At 51.0% G+C, this 19,010-nt stretch overlaps 3 gene segments (V, D, J or C); all 3 read left to right on the top strand.

Annotated features, from left to right (window-relative positions):
• The first annotated feature begins 1,201 nt into the window (after positions 1-1,201).
• Positions 1,202-6,795, top strand: LOC124098420 (Ig heavy chain V region 1B43-like). The segment is given in 3 exon segments: positions 1,202-1,247; positions 1,333-1,659; positions 6,683-6,795. Coding segments are annotated over 3 exon segments (486 nt in total).
• Positions 6,796-8,354: 1,559 nt separating this feature from the next.
• LOC131424491 (immunoglobulin heavy variable 4-61-like) lies at positions 8,355-8,882 on the top strand (the record flags this gene model as incomplete). The annotated part of the segment is given in 2 exon segments: positions 8,355-8,480; positions 8,566-8,882. Coding segments are annotated over 2 exon segments (363 nt in total), but the record flags the coding sequence as incomplete, so codon positions are not given.
• Positions 8,883-16,960: 8,078 nt separating this feature from the next.
• LOC124098406 (immunoglobulin heavy variable 3-74-like) lies at positions 16,961-17,403 on the top strand. The segment is given in 2 exon segments: positions 16,961-17,075; positions 17,180-17,403. Coding segments are annotated over 2 exon segments (258 nt in total).
• Positions 17,404-19,010: the final 1,607 nt, after the last annotated feature.

The raw sequence follows: 19,010 nt of genomic DNA, 5'->3' as shown, positions 1-19,010 counted from the left end.
ATTTGCAGGTGGTGAAAACATGGAGACCAGCAGGTCTTACCTGAGCCACCCCAGGACCAGGAGGTGGGTGCTGCAGGCTCAGTGTTTGCAGGGAGCTCATGGTCAACACCACAGGGAACACGGAGAGGAGCCCACATGTCTTATTAGTGGGCTGTGCTCACTCAGTTAGGCAGGAGGTCAATTCCTGAACCTCATCAGGAGGTCAGCAACTACACCTGCCCTCTCAGTGACCCCACCTCACTAAAGACAGTGTCCACTGTTCTCTCCAAATGCTGGGCTGTGGGCAAGGCAGGTCTCACTGCAGGGATGCTGCACAGGGAAGGGGACTGGGCCTCCTCCCTCACCCAGCCTGCCCTGCATGCCGTCCTGTCTGCTGTCAGCCTGGCTCTGCTGCTCTGGGGCACTCAGGGGCTCTCAGCCTCAGGCTGCAGCTGAGAGCTGCCTCTGCTCCCAGGACTCTCACCTGGCCCAGCACCTCCATCCTGTCCTCTCCTGGTGGAGACCAGAGGGCAGCACAGGTGAGGGGAAGTGCTCAGGGCAGATTCCCACCCACTGCTGTCCACAGGCATTGGCTGGACAGTCAGGAGGACAAGCAGGGCACAGGGTGGGGAGGGCAGTGGGCACACAGCAGGAAGCCCCTCCCCTCCTGAGACCCTGCTCCCTCCTCTCCTGCTCAGTCTGCAGCCCCCAAATCTCACAGAGATGAAAGAGAAGAACTCGTCCTGAGAACAAAGGGGGCTCTTCTCCTGGATGTGGGGAACCCCATCCTCAGCCCTGGGCTCTGTTCAGTCATCACTGAGGGCTTCTCCTTCAGGGCTGGGAGGTGGACCTGGGCCTCTTGCATGCTGGGCACGTTCCTGCCACTCTGACACCCTCCCAGGTGCAGGGAGGAAGGGCTTGGAGGAGGCAGGGCTGGGCTCAGGAGGGTGGGCTCCACCTCTGACAGCCTTCCAGCTCCCCTGAAACCACCTGCTCTCCTCTCACAGGTAAAGCTCCACCTGGGTTCAAGACAGGGACACATCTCAGGAGCACAGAGGACCTGGGCAGCCTGACCCCAGCCTCTCCAGATATCAGAAGAGCCTCACCCACATGCAAATCCCTCCTCCTGCTCTGGGTTCAAAGGCCCTCTGGGCTGTGGGAGCTCCCAGCTCTCTGCTCACACAGGGCTGAGGTCTCTGGGAAGGCAGGTGTGGTCTAGAATATGAGGCTGCTGGGTCTTGTCCTGTGCCTGGTCACAGGTTCTCAAGGTGAGTGTCCCCAGTGTCAGACCTGGGTCCATGGGGAGGTTGTGACTGCAGGTGACTGACAGCATGTTATTGTCCTTGTCCCCAGGTGTCCTGTGCCAGGTGCAGCTGCAGGAGTCAGGACCTGGCCTGACGAAGCCCTCACAGACCCTGTCCCTCACCTGTGCTGTCTCTGGTTACTCCATCACCAGTAACTACTGCTGGAAGTGGATCCGTCAGTCATCAGGAAAGGGGCTGGAGTGGATAGGCCGCATATGTTATAATGATAACACTTACTACAGCTCTACCCTCAAGAGCCGAGTGTCCATCTCCAGAGACACATCCAAGAACCAGTTCTCCCTGCAGCTGAGCTCCCTGACTACCCAGGGCACAGCCACCTATTACTGTGCCAGAGCCACTTTGCGGGGAGCTCAGTGTGAGCCCAGACACAAACCTCCTGCAGGGTGCCCAGGGCCAGCAGGGGGCGCTCAGCACACAGGAGCTCAGGTCAGCCCAGGAGCGGGTGCAGAAGGAGGTGGGGTCCCTTCACCTCAGTCACATACTCTCTCTCCAGGCAGCTCCTTCTGGGGCACGACCATCCATAGTCTTCTGGAGATGCCCGTGTCTCAGGACACCACAAACTTTTAAGTTCCTCCATCAAGTTTCTCTGAGTTTCCCATGATTAAAAAGGCTAACACAATAAGTTTTCTGATGAGGACTTTGGTTACCATAGTGTCTGCAACCTGGTGCCATTTATGCAAATCTGTGACATTTCATTTCTCCTTCTACATCACATGGATCTCCAGGGCCTCCCTTCCAGCAGCTGACTATTCTATTATTATATTATATTCTCCCCATTATTTTATCATTTTTCATTTTATTTCTATTTGTCCTTTTTTATTTGTAACTTTTGCATTCTTTTTGACAAAATGGTAGAAGCATGAAATATAATTTGTCTCATTTGGGCCCCAATTAGTCCATTTTCCCTCTTCTCACCCTTCCTCCTGCCTCCTCCCCTCAACTCTACTGATCTTTCTGCAATTTAATGATAGATTTTTTTTATTAGTGTTTTCTGGATATACTGATGGTGGTCATCACTTACCTGTACTAATATGTAAATAAGAAAGACTGCTAAGATTCATTCCACTGTTCTTCCCTTATGCTCTCCCTCCTTCCTTTCCCAAAATGAAAAACAAAAAGTGCTGTAGACGTGGTTCTGGACTCTGGATCAGTCCCCAGTAAAAGTCAAACAAGAGGAGGACTCACGCTCTTTGGTTTTATGTCAATAAACTAGATTCTCAGAGTAGAGCAAGTGCTTCCTACAGAGGTACATTTGGGACCTCACTGGGTGGTGATATCTTGCTGTTCAATCTACTACCCATTTTCCTTCCTGTGACATAAATGTGACTCTTCTCCATTGTCTCAGCTCTCCATCACACCCACAATTATCATCTGTTATTCCCTGATTATTTCTGCTACTTGAGATTGAATCCAGAAGCACTTTACAATGAGCTGCATCCCGAGGTCCCTCACAAGGGACTTTGCTTTTGAAACATGGTCTTGCTAAGAAGCCCAGCTGGTCTCAAACCTGCAATCCTCCTGCCTCAAATCCTGAGGAACTGTGATCAGAGGGGTGCCTGGTCATGCCTGGAAAACAATTTTATTATTAAAAACTACAATGTTTTTAACCTATAATCAAAACAATGATATCCCATCTGAAAACTGAGGATTTCACCCAATGCTTTAAGCCTTGTCTCCTTTGCCTCATTGAAGCCTCGTTACTTGCTCTGAGGGCCTTGCTCAACTCCTTCCTCTGCCTTGGTGGATGCTGGCATCACTTTCCATAAACAGGACACCTGCCATTTGCACAGACTCTGTATTTTACTGCTTAAGCATGTTTTGTGGTTATTAAATTTACACTTAGTTATGTGAGTTAGATTTTGGGCATCCACATATGAATATGTTTTGAAGGACATGAATATGCAGTGATGTGTTCTGTGTCCTTGTCTTTCACACCTGATGGTGTTTGATGATCAACTAAGAATGTCAGCATCTCTCTCCATCAGACAACAGCTGGCCATTCCAGCTGTATTTTCACACTTACACTGAAACCCAGCTCTAGTGAGGCAGAGGACAGCACCCTGACACAGGGGTGCCAGGCACCATGATGGGTCCCAGGCTGTGCACACCCAGCTGTCCATCACCTGTCCCTCCTGGGTGTGGGGAGCCCACCAGCTGCTCTGCCCCAGTCACTGTGAAGCACAGCCTGGCTGTGGGCCATGGGTGCCCTGTGAGCTGCAGAGCCCCAGGACAGGGCCCTCTCTGCACGTGGCCCTCACCACCCACCCTCACCCTCGCACTCCCTGCATCTTCCCATCTCCAGGGGCCACTGTCCTCTCTCTTTCCAGGACCTGCTGCAGTAGCTTCCCCTCATGAGTGATGGTGTGGTTATGGTCTCCCTCTGCCTGACCCATTTCAGCTAGGTCCATGTGCTCCAGGGCCATGCCCAGGGCCACCAGGGCAGGATGCCATTCTTGTTGGCAAATCACATTCTTCCTCTGTGGATAGTATATTAACCACATCTCCATTAAGAGACACACGGTGATCATGAAAAGTGCTTCAACACTCATGGGACTGGAGTTAAGGACAGGCTTCTTGGACACATGTCCCAACTGACGTGCATATTGCTTAGAAGTCCTGTCCCTAAGCCCTAGGATGTCCCATCCAATGTCTCTGCTGACCTCAGGTGATACTGCACAGGGTGGGGTCTCCTGCCTGCTACCCTTCAAACTGTTCCTCTAGCTGGTGGACCTACAATGTATAAGGGGACTCTGTAGGGGCCACACCTCTGACAAGCGCTGCCTGAGCCCAAAGCTTACCCAGAGAATCCTCTGTAATGCACCCTTGTGGGAGGCCATCCTCGAACTTGATTTGCGTTACCTCCCTGGCTGGGTGAGAGGCGCTTAGACACAGCTGTGTCAGAGCTTTCCCCACCCTTTTCCAGGTCCCAGGGCTTGTCCATGCAGAGGTGGGTCTGGCCACTTCCCCGAAGAGCCAATCATCACCCCTGACCTTGGGATGCTGCTCCCCCCTTAACCTTCAGTGGATGGGATTTTCCCTGGAATTTTTTGTTCCCCAATAAAAGTCCACTCCTTGGCGTATTCTCTCTCTCTCTTGATAGTCTCTTCTGTAAACCTTGCCAGGGCATTAGGTGGCTGGAGGTGGGAGCTAGGAAGAGCCATCCTGGAGCTGGTGTTAAAGGTAATGAGAGTCTTGTCCCTTTAATTTAAAATGCCCTAGAATTTACTCATGAATTGAACATTCTTTAATGAAGCCAGCACTGGTCGCGTGGCAGACATCCTCTAGAGGAAGAGACACCCCCACACTCTGGCACCCTGTGTGCCTGCAGAGTTAACACCATGGGTGCTGCCAGGTTGGCTCCTTGGTGACTATTCCAGCTCCCAGATCAGAGTTAGCACAGACCAACCCTTTACCCAGTCCCAGGGCTGTGTCCACACCTTTAGATGCTCACTATGACCACCTCAGGCCCCAGCACCAGTGTGGCTGAGTCCAGTCTGTGCTGCTCTGAGCAGCTCCTGAGGCTGACGGTGCACAAGGAGAGAGCTGTGCTGCAGCAGGTTCTGGAGACCAGGGTGCAAACACCCAGTTGCTGCTCCTGACCAGGTCTCCTGAGGCTGCAGCACCACATGGCAGGAGGCAGGAGGCAGAGAGAGGAGATGGGGCTGGACCTCTGAGTGGTGCTGGGGTCCCACTGCGGCTCAGGGTGCCAGGAAGGCTCTATCAGCCCTGGGGGAACCCAGGTGACCAGGACCAGGGTGTCAGCTGTCCTCTACATTCTGGGACCAGGTGGACATGTGAAGAGTGACAGGGCACCAGTACTGAGGGCATGTGGCTGTGCCTCCAGGAGGATTCCAAGACACTTGTTCCAGACAGAGGCCCTTCTTCCCCCAGTTCTGACTGCACACAGGAGGAAGAAGGCCTGGTTCACACCTGCCTGAACTTTATGAAATCCTGACACCCTGACTTACTTCCTGCCTGTTCAGGGGGATCCCGTCCTCTTCCCATGACTTCTTCCCACTTCCAGGCCACCCAGTGTCCTTCCTGGGATGCAGCAGCTCACAGTGCACACTTCTCCCTGGAGCCCACTTAGTGTCACATCTTACCCTCCGGGGGACTTTGACAGTGTCTGGAGGCAGCTGTTTTTCTCACATGTTAAGGAGGAATTGTCCTGGAATCCAGCTTTTAGAGACCAACGAGGCTGCCAAACCTCCAGCCATCACAGGACAGTACTGACAGCAAGCAATTATCTGACCCAAATATTCATGGAGTGAGCTGAGGAACAGTGACAGAAATCCTGAACCTTTTTAAAATGAAGATTAACATGTATGCTCAGAGTGGACTTTGGTGTATTGAGCTGTCTCGCCTCCTGATGAGGCTCTGTGACACCCACACCCCACACGCAGGGCTCCAAGGGACAGACACACCCACCCCTAATGCAGCACTATGTGGTCTGTGGACAGGGGTGACATGAGCAGGGTTTTGGAGAGACAGGGGCTCCTTTCTCAAACCTAATGGACTGGTCAGCACTGCAAGGACGGTGAGAGCTGCAGGTCAGGACCCTGAGGACACTCTGCCCAGAACCACACTGACCCCATCTTGCTGTGAGGTGACCCAAAGGCTGAGAAGCCCCAGGACACCTGGCTGCTGGGGAGAGGCAGCGTGGAGCTTGCCTGGGTTTCCAGCCCCTGTGGCTGCATTGCAGGGTCACAGACAGGGACACCTGGGCTTTGTCCCTGCTCACATCAGTGCCCACCCTGTCCTGAGGGTCTGCTCCAGTCTGGGTGAGGATGAGCAGTGGCAATGTTTACATCCCAGATGGTCCTAAGAACACAGCAGCTGTGGGAAGACATGAAACCACCAGTCCCCTTTGATTTCAGCACGGACACCATCAGTCAGCACACTGGCGTTTTACTTTTCATTTTAATACACTTTTAGCTGTAGGTGGGCACAATGCCTTATTTTACTGGTTTGTTTCCCGGGTGCTGAGGACCAGACCAGGCCTCCCACAAGGGCTCTGCACTGGGCCTCAACCCAGCCCCACACACTCCTACTGCTGTTGTGATACATTGGTTTTTCTTGACACTCCCTGGGTCTCTTCCTGAGGACTCTCCAGTGCCAATGGTCACACAGGACAGTGGGGCTCCTCTGACATGGTCACAGCAGGTGGGACATGGTGGCTGCACTCTTTCCCCAGGGCTTCCTCCTTCCTCCACCCTCCCCTCCCCCGCCCCTCCCTCTTCTCTCCTAGTTTTCTGGTATTTATTTATTTATCTTCTCTATTTAGTGCCACTCAGCTTCTGAGTTGGTCCACACACAGCTGGATCCCCTTGTCTGACCACCTGTCCTGGAGGGTGGGGAACTGCCTTTCTCCTTCACAGTGGCTCTGCTGCACCAGGGTGAGCCAGCAGAGGGCCGTACCTGGGGCTCAGGAGAGGACAGGCCCCAGGTGGATGCCCACCTGCAGGAGGACCCTCCTCAGGCAGCACAATGAGCTCTGCCCAGGAACGGGCTGGGCACCAGGAGCATGGCTCATGCTGCTCAGGAAAGGACCCCACAGGTACCATGGAGATGTGCAGAGATAAGGCAAGGACTGGGCACTGCGGCTGGTCAGACGTTCCCTTACTCCAAAGAGCAGGGTCTTCTCCTAAGCCCACTGCTGAGAGGGACCCTCGGTTTTGTTGGCAGCATTTGGACTGCTCAGCTGTGAACCCCATCTTCCCTGGGGCAGGAGTTTCCCCACATTCCCTCCACCCCCCCTCCTGAGGATGATGGAGAATGGGCACTGCTCCTGGGACCAGAGCAGGGCTGGCCCCTGGATCTGCAGACACATTTCCAAGTGAGACGTGTGGGGACAATAGGGCTGGAATATGACAGGCAGGTGGCTGTCACTGCTGAGGGTCCAGACAGCAGCATCCTGGGCCTGGGCTGCTCTACATTGCCACCCCCGTCCAGCACAGGCAGCTGAACTGAAGTCACTGTGTGAATTTGGGGTGACACAAAGTACCACACAGACACAGAATACCTTTTATAAGCTTCATGATGGCTTTCTCCATCTCCCAGCCTCAGGCTCCCCAAAGGGGGGACAAGAGAAGGTCAGAGAGGCTGACAGTAGAGAGGGGGCATGTTCAGAAGTGGGCTTTTATTTTGGGTGATGCTGTTCCTTAGAATTTTCTATCTTAAAAAAGCAGAAGGGGTAGGATTGTAGGATTACAAAGGAACAGGTGAGTGTGACACAACCCCAGCAGGTGACACCTACTCCTGGAGCCACTCCCTGGTATCCCAGCTGGGGGAGCACCCAAGTTACTGTACCTGGCACTACACTGCCTGACTGAATGCAATAACTGTTCAGAACCTGGAGCATCAGGACTTAAGGAGGTTCATTGAGGGTGGCTTCCCTCACTAATGGCTCTCCTCACCTGGGAACTACGCTGAGCTGATCCCTTGGAATCCCCAGAAAACTCTGCAGATGAATAGGGAGCTGGACATAGAGAGGAAGTCACATGTCAGGTGCACAGCTCCTCTGGCGAGAGCCACTTAGACAGTCTGTCTCCTCCTCTTCCCAAATGGTCTCCATCGCATGTTGCATCCAGTCTCCCTGCTGGTGCTGAAGTGTCCTCAATTACAGGACATTTAGAAGATGAGGAAGGCTGTACCTATGTCACACAACCAACATGACAGTGTCACAAGTTCTCCAGGAACAGAAGGACCATGTCACAGTAGCAAACAGTGGGAGACAAAGCAGTGTATTGGACTCAGAACTGAGCACTCAGCACCCAAAGCCTGAGTGGATGTGGTGAGTGAGACTGGGCACCAGGAAGGGAGCAGGGTCCTGAGGAAGGGGCTGGGCTCAGGAGGGTGGGATCCTCCTCTGACAGCCTTCCAGCTCCCCTGAAACCACCTGCTCTCCTCTCACAGGTAAAGCTCCACCTGGGTTCAAGACAGGGACACATCTCAGGAACACAGAGGACCTGGGCAGCCTGACCTCAGCCTCTCCAGATATCAGAAGAGCCTCACCCACATGCAAATCCCTCCTCCTGCTCTGGGTTCAAAGGCCCTCTGGGCTGTGGGAGCTCCCAGCTCTCTGCTCACACAGGGCTGAGGTCTCTGGGAAGGCAGGTGTGGTCTAGAAGATGAGGCTGCTGGGTCTTGTCCTGTGCCTGGTCACAGCTCCCCAAGGTGAGTGTCCCCAGTGTCAGACTTGGGTTCATGGGGAGATTGTGACTGCAGGTGACTAATAGAGTGTGATGGTCCTTGTCCCCAGGTGTCCTATGCCAAGTGCAGCTACAGGAGTCAGGACCTGGCCTGGTGAAGCCCTCACAGACCTTATCCCTCACCTGTGCTGTCTCTGGATTCTCCATCTCGACTGGTAGTTATGGTTGGCACTGGATCCGTCAGCCCCCAGGGAAGGGGCTGGAGTGGATAGGGGAGATATGTTATAGTGGTAACACTAACTACAGCCCTTCACTCAAGAGCCGAGTGTCCATCTCCAGAGACACGTCCAAGAACCAGTTCTCCCTGCAGCTGAGCTCCCTGACCACTGAGGACACAGCCACCTATTACTGTGCCAGAGACACAGTGAGGGGACCTCAGTGTGAGCCCAGACACAAACCTCCTGCAGGGTGCCCAGGGCCAGCAGGGGGCGCTCAGCACACAGGAGCTCAGGTCACACCTGAGCAGGTGCAGAGGGAGGAGAGAGCTGTCACCTGAGGCCCTGAGGTTCCTGCCCAGCCAGCACTTCCCTGACTCCACCTTGCCTGCAGATTCTCGAGGTCCCTCCTCTGCCAGACCCTCTGAAGCTTCCCCTTCTCTGGGTCAGGGTTGTCTGAATTTCTCACTCTGAGCACAGATTTCTCATCCATATTTCCTTGTGAAGCTAATTATTTTACAATGACATTTCCCACATAGTGACCTTTAAGTGAACTTTATAAACTTATCTTTCTAGTACTGTGGATTGAACACAAGGTGCACTAACTCTGACCTCCTTCCCATCCCTGTTTGTATCTTAGTTTGAGTCATGTTCTGTCGCCACCCCTTGCCCGCAAGGAAGACACAACTCGGGAATCTTCTTTCAGCAGTTTATTCAGGCCCTTGATATTTCTTCTTCTCACTCTCGGATGCCCCTCCCAGCCTTAATAAAGCATCTCAAGCCCCAATGCGAAGCTGCCACTTGGAGCTTTCTCATAGGGTGGTGAAAAACCATGCGCCAACTCTCCCAAATAAGGAGTTGTTTGTCACAGACCACAGCGGAGCCAGCGCCATCTTGTAATGGCGACCATAGTCTGCAGAAATGGCAGAAGCGGCTCACCACAGTTCCCCCTTTTCTGTTTTCTTAAAACAATACAGGCGAGAGTAGAGGTCCTATCCCACTGTGCAGAAGTGGCTGCATAGTATGGCTCAGTCCTAAGGAGGGCCCTTCCCCAGATCTGAGGCCATATCAGCCGACGCCTTTTTTCGTGGAGCGGGGCGTGGACACGTCTAACCCGCATGCAATAGGACATGCTCTCCTTGAGGTCCACGTCAAGGATCACTCAAGTGCAGTGCCTTGCCTCGCATCCTGTATCGTGACGATGGTGGACGAAGGGGGATAGCTGAGGCTGAACTGTGGCTGTTTATAACGACAAACAAGTTGACAGCACCCTGAAAGAAAGGCACGGACTTTAAGGCGATAGAAAAGCACTAGTGTGGAAACCCATCTGCGTGCAATGGCAGTAAGACTGGCAGAGTGCAAGGGCTTTCCAACACTAAGAGAATAACAAGGAAAGTCATGTCGATCCCAGTGCAATGTTATAATAACTTGGGGTGTAACGACCATGTTAAAGGTTTACTGTTTAAGATGCGCAAGCCAGACCTGAGGTGAGTTGCCATTTTCTAAAGCTGCAAGAGCTTGTATGATCATAGCCTTATCATGAGCACTGCAGGCCTTAAGGCGACAGAGAAACCACAAACAGAGGAACACACCGAAGCAACACATTGCACCAAAAATGCCTACCCCCACCCACTCTTTGAAGAAGGAAAAAGCAGAAGATATCCAATCGGTGAATTGACCCAAAGTCACGGGATCAACACGGGTACTGTTCAAGACAGCTATCTGGGTTAGTTGAGACTGGATCATGTTTTCTGCTTCCATGGACCAGGTTCCGGATGGATACTCCCCGATGATGTGGGAGGCATTTCTGGAATCATAAAATCTGACAGAGGTTATACATAAATGTGCACGTTGATCAATACAACCCAAATGTTCTAGGTCAGACAATTCCTCAACTTGAGCTTGAAGCAGATCTATCCTTTGATTAGCAGCCAGAATCCCAGATAAAATGTGTTAATTAATTCTACTTTGAGATTCAAGTATGGTGGATGTTTGTTGAATAACCTGATTAATAGTGGCAGCAGTTTGTACCTGGCTGGCCATGGCTACTCCAGCTATAACTGCTGTAGCAGCAGATACCGCCACAGCTGTCACTATGGCTGCCATAATTCCAAAATCTCTACAGGCTCTAATCAGTTCAACAATAGGAAATGACTCTGGATCTGCAGTAACCGGGATCGGGACAAAAGTTGGAATTTTCATAACCATTGCCATAGGCCAGGATCCATTCCAACACTCAGACAAATAACAGGTAATATTAGAACAATTAAGCATCCCCTGTAATGTAACATTAGCCAAAAGAAACAGGAACGGAGATTGGAGACAGACTGCTGTGGAGGGTAATGTAGCATTAGATAATTGTGAATTATTTGCAGAAATTTTAAGCCTCCTACCTCGCTCCGAGTCTTGGGTACTGCCAGAAACATTAAACAGCCAACTTTGGACTCCTAATATTTCCCTGGGGAAACACAAGCGCGGACTAGACTAGCCCAATCTGAGGGAGTCATGCAAAATCTAGTAAGTCCCTCCACCTGAGTGAGAGTGAAAGCGGCATCTATGCCATAAGTGCGGACAGATTCTGCCAAGGTTTCAATTATCTTAAAGTCTAAAGGCTCATGATATCTTCCCCTGTTATTGTCCTGAAATACAGGGTATGCAAGTTCCATATCTGTATTAACTGTCCTCCAAACTTGTGCATGAAAAGATCTCCCGGAACCTTGGCTCCCCCCCACATACGGAGGTGGGGCAATCGGCACCATATCTTCTTCTAGATATTCTACCTCTTCCTCCTCAGAGTTTTGTTGACCAATGTTAACTCCCTTCCCCTTCTTACAGTAGGCCTGCGTGCCCTGTGTCTCCTTTTTCTTCTGTTTCATTTTTATCTTATGTAGTTGTTGTAACAATATATCAAGGTCCTCAGAACTCTCTGAGTCGCTTGTGTTCTCAGGCGTTTTTAATTCGGTCAAGTCTGGGTAGAGCCTTCTCCTATTTTTATCTTCAGGCTCTTTTGCCTTCTCACTACTGTTACTTTTAATACTCTCCGCCACTTCACTACATGATCCTTCAGATTTTTCCTCATGCAGTTGCTCAAGAATAGCTTGACCCTCACTCACAGCTTCCTGGCATTTACCATCTGTTATACATCCTCTAACTAACTTCCAAAGTGGTATAACGCCACCCTCTAAGGTGCCTTGCTCATGAGCGAAATCTAGATCTTTCCCTAATTTGTCCCAGCTAGGAATCCTAAGACTCCCTGAAAAAGCAAACCAAGGAGCCGCTATATCAGCTTCTCTCAAAAACATCTGCAAAGTGCTCTGCTTTATCTTAAGTCCTTTTGAATGTAACAACCCATCTAGGGCCAACAAAATTGGGCTTGAAGAAGCAACGCCCATAATGTTTTTAGAGCTATAAAGAAAGTGAAAGTACAAAAGTCCCCGCTCTCTTCCTTTTACAGGGGAGCGTCCGTGTCGTCACAACAACAAAAGAAGCACAAAAAACAAAAGCGAAATGACACAACAAAAGAAACACAGAAAACAAAAGTGAAAGTACACAGTGTAGCTGCAATAAAATGTAAGGCTCTCTCTTTCATTACAGAGGAGCTACCCCGCTTTGGTGGCGGATCCCACTTACCTGGGACTAACCCCGCTTTGGTCGCGGATCCCACTTACCTGGGACTAACCCCGCTTTGGTCGCGGATCCCACTTACCTGGGACTAACGGGTGCACCACCCCTGACTGCTGAAAGTTCTGGTTCCCGGGTCTCGGCACCACTTGTCGCGACCCCTTGCCCGCAAGGAAGACGCAACTCGGGAATCTTCTTTCAGCAGTTTATTCAGGCCCTTGATATTTCTTCTTCTCACTCTCGGATGCCCCTCCCAGCCTTAATAAAGCATCTCAAGCCCCAATGCAAAGCTGCCACTTGGAGCTTTCTCATAGGGTGGTGAAAAACCATGCACCAACTCTCCCAAATAAGGAGTTGTTTGTCACAGACCACAGCGGAGCCAGCGCCATCTTGTAATGGTGACCATAGTCTGCAGAAACGGCAGAAGCGGCTCACCACAATGTTCCCCCAAGATGCCCAGACTGCCCTTGAAATAGTGGTCCTCCTGCCTTGGCCTCCTGAGCACCTGGGTTGCAGGTGAGCTCCACCATGTCCAGGTCAGTTTTCTGAACCTCTGCTGCCATGTTTATCCTCTCATGCTCAGGTGGGTCCCCTATATCCTTCCCATGACTCCTTCCCATTCCCAGTCCACTCTCTGTCTTCCTGTGATAGATCAGGTCATCATATACATGCCATTCTGAAACCCAAATAGTGGGAGAAACTTTCACCATGGGGACCTTGGCAATGTTAGGAACAGGGTTGTTCAAGTAAAACAGTTGTTAGAGGTCATTGAGGCTGCCACACCTCCAGCCATCAGAGCACAGCATGGCAGCTAGGGATTCTCTGTCCCAAGTGCCCATGGACTGCGCTGAGGAACACTGACAGAAAGCCTTAAACCTTGTTAAACCCACAGAAATGTGTATGGTCACAGTGAACTTTGGTGGATGTGAGCCGTCTCTCTCAGGATGAGGCTCTGTGACGCCCACACCCACACCCAGGCCCCAAAGGCAGAGGTGCCCACCCCTCATGCAGCTTTGTGTGGCCTGGGGACAGGGGTGACCTGAGCAAGGTGCTGAAGGAAAAGGGGCTCCCTTGGCAAAGACCCAGGAGCGAGGGTGGTCAGCTCAGCATGGACTGTGGAAACTGCAGGTCAGCTCTGCCACTGGCCTCAGGACCCTGAAGGCATGCTGTGCCCAGGTCCACTCTAACCTCATCTTGCTGAGAGGTGACCCTGAGCCTGAGAAGCCCCAGGACACCTGGCTACTGGGGGAGGCAGCTTGGTGCCTGCCTGTGTTTCCAGCCACTGAGGCTGGACTGCAGGTCACAGACAGGGATGCCCTGGGCTCTGTCCCTGCTCAGGTCAGCGCCCACCCTGTCCTGAGAGTGCATCTTCAGTCTGGGCAAGGATGAGCAGTGGCCATTTTTATATCCCAAGTAATTCTAAGTTAAACCAGATTTATTCCTGAAAATGAAAACATTTGTATATTTTCAGTATATGTTTTTAGAGCTATAGTCATGATTTTGTATTATACATCTGTACATTGCCATGTTACAGTGTTGTGTTTTATAACCACTTGTGCTCCTTATATTTCTGTCAATAAAACTTCCAACATCTTCTTTATTTCAGTATTTAATTTGTGAGTATAATCATGCAAAATGTGTGGTTCATTTTGATGTATTCATGGATACATTAGCCAATTTTACAGCAGAGACGTTGCTTCCTGCCTATAATTCCTACCTGGTATCATCTCTTTGAGTTATTACCTATTTTTCTTCATATTAAACATAAAAACAATGATGTTCATTTGTTGTATGACTCTGTGGCCCGAGAAATACTAGAATGATAATTTAGCATTATACATTTTTTTACCTTAGTGAACAATATTAGATATTGCATCTAAACATAGACAGAATTGTCCCAATGTCTGTTTTCCCCTGTGGTCCAGACTGTTTCCTTTGCCTCAGTGAAACCCCAGGTCTTGCACTGGGGGCCTTGATCAGCTCCCTCCTGAGGCCTGGGGGGTGCTCGGGTCACTTTCCTTTAATATAAAGCCCCTCCCTTGTACAGACTCTGTCTCTGATTCCTTAAGATCACTTTTCTGATTATGACATTTGTACATAGTTAAGAAAAAAAAACATTTAGGAATTGACAGTTGAATATATTTTGAAAAACCTGAATATGCATTGATATGTTGTATGCTGTGGTCTTTCTCATGTGAGGGTGTTACAACATCCACATCACTAAGAATGTCAGCATCTCTTTCCAAAAGACAACAGCTGGCCATTCCAGCTGTATCTTCACACACTGAAACCTAGACCTAGTTAGGCAGAGGACAGCACCCTGACACAGGGGTGCCAGGTGCCATGATGGGTGGGTCCCAGACTATGCACACCCAACTGTCCATCACCTGTCTCTCCTGGGTGTGGGGAGCCACCAGCTGCTCTGCCCCAGTCACTGTGAAGCACAGCCTGGCTGTGGGCCACAGGTGCCCTGTGAGCTGCAAACCCTCAGGACAAGGCCCTCTCTGCACATGGCCCTCACCACCCACCCTCACCCTCACCCTCCCTGCACCTTCCCATCTCCAGGGGCCACTGTCCTCTCTCTTTCCAGGACCTGATGCAGTAGCTTCCCCACATGAGGGATGGTGTGGTGATGGTCTCCCTCTGCCTGACCCATTTCAGCTAGGTCCATGTGCTCCAGGGCCATGCCCAGGGCCAGGAGGGCAGAATGTGATTCTTGTTGGCTGAATGACATGTATCCTCTGTGGATAGTATATTTTCCCCTTATTAATTAAGGGACAACACGGTGATCAGGGAAAGTGCTTTAACACTCATGGAGTTAAGGAGTTAAGCACAGGCCTCTTGGACTCCACATCCCATCTCCTTTGAAACCTGGGCAGAGGTCCTTCCCACCCCCACCCTCCAAACCCTCAGGTTGTTTCAACCCATGTCTCTGCTGTCTCTGACCAGGCTGCATATGGTGGACTCTCCTGCCCACTGCTATGCAAGCTGGTCCTGCAGCTCGTAGACATACAGTGCAGGGGTCTTAGGAGGACTTGCTTCCAGGATCCTCTAGTCGTGGGAAAACTCTGTGTATGGGTCACATCTGGGACAAAGCTCTGCCTGAGAAAACTTCAGTCCAGGACATTCTATGAAATGCAGGTGGACAAAGACCCACCTCTACACTCTGGCACCCTGTAGGACTGCAGAGTTGTCCCATGGTGCTCCAGGTTTTCTGCTTGGTGACTTTTCTAGAAACAAATCAGAGTTGGCACAGACATACCCTTTACCCAGTCCCAGGGCTGTGTCCACACCTTTAGATGCTCACTATGACCACCTCAGGCCCCAGCACCAGTGTGGCTGAGTCCAGTCTGTGCTGCTCTGACCAGCTCATGAGGCTGAGGGTTCACAAGGAGAGAGCTGTGCTGCAGCAGGTTCTGGAGACCAGGGTGCAAACACCCAGTAGCTGCTCCTGACCAGGGCTCCTGAGGCTGCAGTACCACATGGCAGGAGGCAGGAGGCCAAGAGAGGAGATGGGGCTGGACCCCTGAGTGGTTCTGGGGTCCCACTGGGGCTCAGGGTGCCAGAAAGGCTCTACCAGCCCTGGGGGAACCCAGGTGGCCAGGACCAGGGTGTCAGCTGTCCTCTCCATTCTCTCCACCCTCATGGACATGCTGAGAGTGACAGGACAGCTACATTGGTGGCAGGTGGCTGTTTTTCCTGAAAGACACCAAGGCAGTTCTTCCAGAGAGAGACCCTGCTTCCCACAAGCCTACAGTGCCCAGGGGAGAAATGGAGGATGAGACCACAGAAGATAGATGGATGGATGGATAGATAGATAGATAGACAGATAGATAGATAGATAGATAGATAGAGAACGGTTAATAGATCTTATATAGATGGGTAGGAGATGGTAGTTATTTGGTGGATGATAGATACCCAGATAGAACCTGAGAGTGAAAGAGGATAAATTAAAACTGTGCCTTGACACAGCACCAAGTCCATGGGGATGTTCGCTGGGACTTCTCCCAGGCCCTTAAAACAGGGGGGCTCCTCATATCTGGCCCCCTATAGAGTCAGCCCATGACAACTGAAAGTGAGGACAGAGCCTGGGTTTCTCTCTGCCCACACTAGTGCCCTGTGCCCACCACAGATGGCAGCAGCATGTGGACCTGAGGGCTCTGTGCCAACTGGATGCTCCTGAGCTTCGGAGGCCCTCACAGGGAGGAACAGCCTTCCCCCTGCAGGGAGCCTCTGAGGCCCTCAGCTGGATGCCTCCCTGGATAGCAGGTGGCAGAAGAGGGGAAAAGACACACAGCACATTTCCAGTTCAGGATGGTTCTGAGGACCTCACACCAGTCACTCTTGCCACACATGAACTCTAGGATACAGAACCAGCACTCAGACTTCTGTGTGACTTTACATTTGCACCAGGGAGTTATCACTAATACCTCCATTATATGATCTTGTTGTTATTACTAAATAAATTAAAAGACAATAAAATCAAAATAAAAAAATCAATCTACCTTCCTGAAGGTTCCTCTGTCCACCATGCTGCCCGTAACACTCCCGTCTGCCCTCAGTGCTCCTCTACCTGGGCCTCCACCCAGAGCTGCTATAGCGCAGGAGGACATGCAAATAGGGCCTCCCTCTGCTCATGAAAACCAGCCCACCTGACCCTGCAGCTCTGCACAGGAGCCCAGCCCTGGACTCCCAGCTCAGCCCACTCAGTGACCAGGACTGAACACAGCTGCTCACCATGGAGAGTGTGCTCAGCTGGGTTTTCCTGGTGGCTGTTTTCAAAGGTAATGAATGGAGAACCAGAGATCCTGAGTGTGTGAGTGGACAGGAGTGAGAGGAAGAGTGGATGAGTGACAGTGTCCTGACCAGGCTGCCTCTGTGTTTGCAGGTGTCCAGTGTGAGGTGCAGCTGGTGGAGTCCGGGGGAGGCCTGGTGCAACCTGGGGGTTCCCTGCGACTCTCCTGTGCAGCCTCTGGATTCACCTTCAGTGATTACTGGATGAACTGGGTCCACCAGGCTCCGGGGAAGGGGCTGGAGTGGGTTGGCCAAATTAACCAAAATGGTGGTAGCACCTACTACCCAGACTCTGTGAAGGGCTGATTCACCATTTCCAGAGACAACTCCAAGAATTCGCTGTACCTGCAAATGAGCAGTCTGAGAGTCGAAGACACTGCCATCTATTACTGTGCTAGAGACACAGGGAGGGGACCTCAGTGTGAGCCCAGACAGAAACTTCCTGCCAGGCGCCCAGGGCCAGCAGGGGGCGCTCAGCAGAAAGGGACCTCAGGTCAGCCAGGAGCAGATGCAGAGGGGGGTTGAGGGCTGGTTTCTATATTCTCGGAACCTCTCATTATCCAGCTTCCCAGGGAGCTTTATGTACATATTCACTGTAGTAGTCTGTGATGTCACTGAATGAAACAATGTGGTTTTTAATTTGCATTTCCATGTTTATTAGTGGATCCTAATTGTAAATAATATTGCACTTCAATTAGACATTACTAATGGTCATGGAATACGGTTTCCTTCCCTGCAGCACCCTGCCATTTCCCTTTCCCTCCCTTCTCTTCATTCTTCCTCCTTACCCATTGCCTCTACATTTCCCCACAGATGTTTTTATAACATTGTTTACGTTAGTGCTTCTTAGAGGACACAGGTGGAATATCCCCTGTGGTGTCCTCACACAGGGGCACAGGAGAGTTTGGTCAATTTCCTTCCCCTTCTCCTCCCATTTCAATTCCTCCTTCCTCATCCTTGACCCCCTTCCTTTCCTCCCTCCTCCCTCTCCTGTTTCCATGAGATTCCTCCCAGCCCTTCTTCTGTTTTTGGTTTGGAATTTGCATTTGGGAGAGAACACTTGAAATGTCCCCCTCTGAATCTGGATTATTAAACTTACCTTGATTCTCCAGTTCCATCGATTGACCAGCAAAGGCTGCATCTGCACTCTTCCTTCTGGCTGAGGGGGACACTGTTCGGTCTACCCACCCCTGTTCCTCTATCCGCCATCTGTTGGTGGCATCTGGGAACATTCCGTATTAAAGCTGCTGTGAGAAGCCCTGGTGGAAACACTCATGTGGCTCTACAGCTGAGGTGTGTGACTTCTGTTCTTTGGGATAAATCTGAGGAGGGGAGAGCTGGGTTATATCATGGCTCCATTCCTGGTCTCACATGAAGTGTCCATTCTGTTTCCTACAATGGCAGCACTAATTTGAAGTCCCACCAACAGTACATCTGTTCATCTCTTTCCCACATTTGCCAACATTTGTTATTATTTGTGTTCTTGATGATTGCCTTCTAATTAGTGTGAGATAAATTCTCAGTGTAGCTTCAATTTGCGTATCTCAAAGGCCAGAATTGTTAAGTATGTTTTCCTGTATTTGTTGGCCACTTGTGTTTCTTCCCTTGAGAAGTCAGTTGTGTTCTTTCCCATTTACTCATTGGGTTATTGGGTCTGGTCATTAAGTGTTTGGGGATCTTTACATACACAGCATGTCAGTGCCCTACTTCAGAGCAGGTGACCACAGTCTCCCATTCCCAAGCTTGCTCCTCACACTCTTGCTGTTCCTTTGCTGTGCTGAAGCTTTTCATGTGATATTGTCCAACTTACCGATTCTTAGTTTTTATTTCTTGCACTTTAGTAACCTGGTTGAGGAAGTGGGAGCCTGTGTCAGTACAGAGGAGGGTTGGTGCAATATTGGATTCTTAACACTTGCAGAGTGTCT

This window comes from Marmota monax, unplaced genomic scaffold (genome assembly GCF_021218885.2).
Source record: "Marmota monax isolate L192 unplaced genomic scaffold, Marmota_monax_Labrador192_F-V1.1 WCK01_AAM20220418_F8-fsc00395, whole genome shotgun sequence".
NCBI lineage: Eukaryota > Metazoa > Chordata > Mammalia > Rodentia > Sciuridae > Marmota > Marmota monax.
This window is presented reverse-complemented; position numbering and strand designations above follow the sequence as displayed.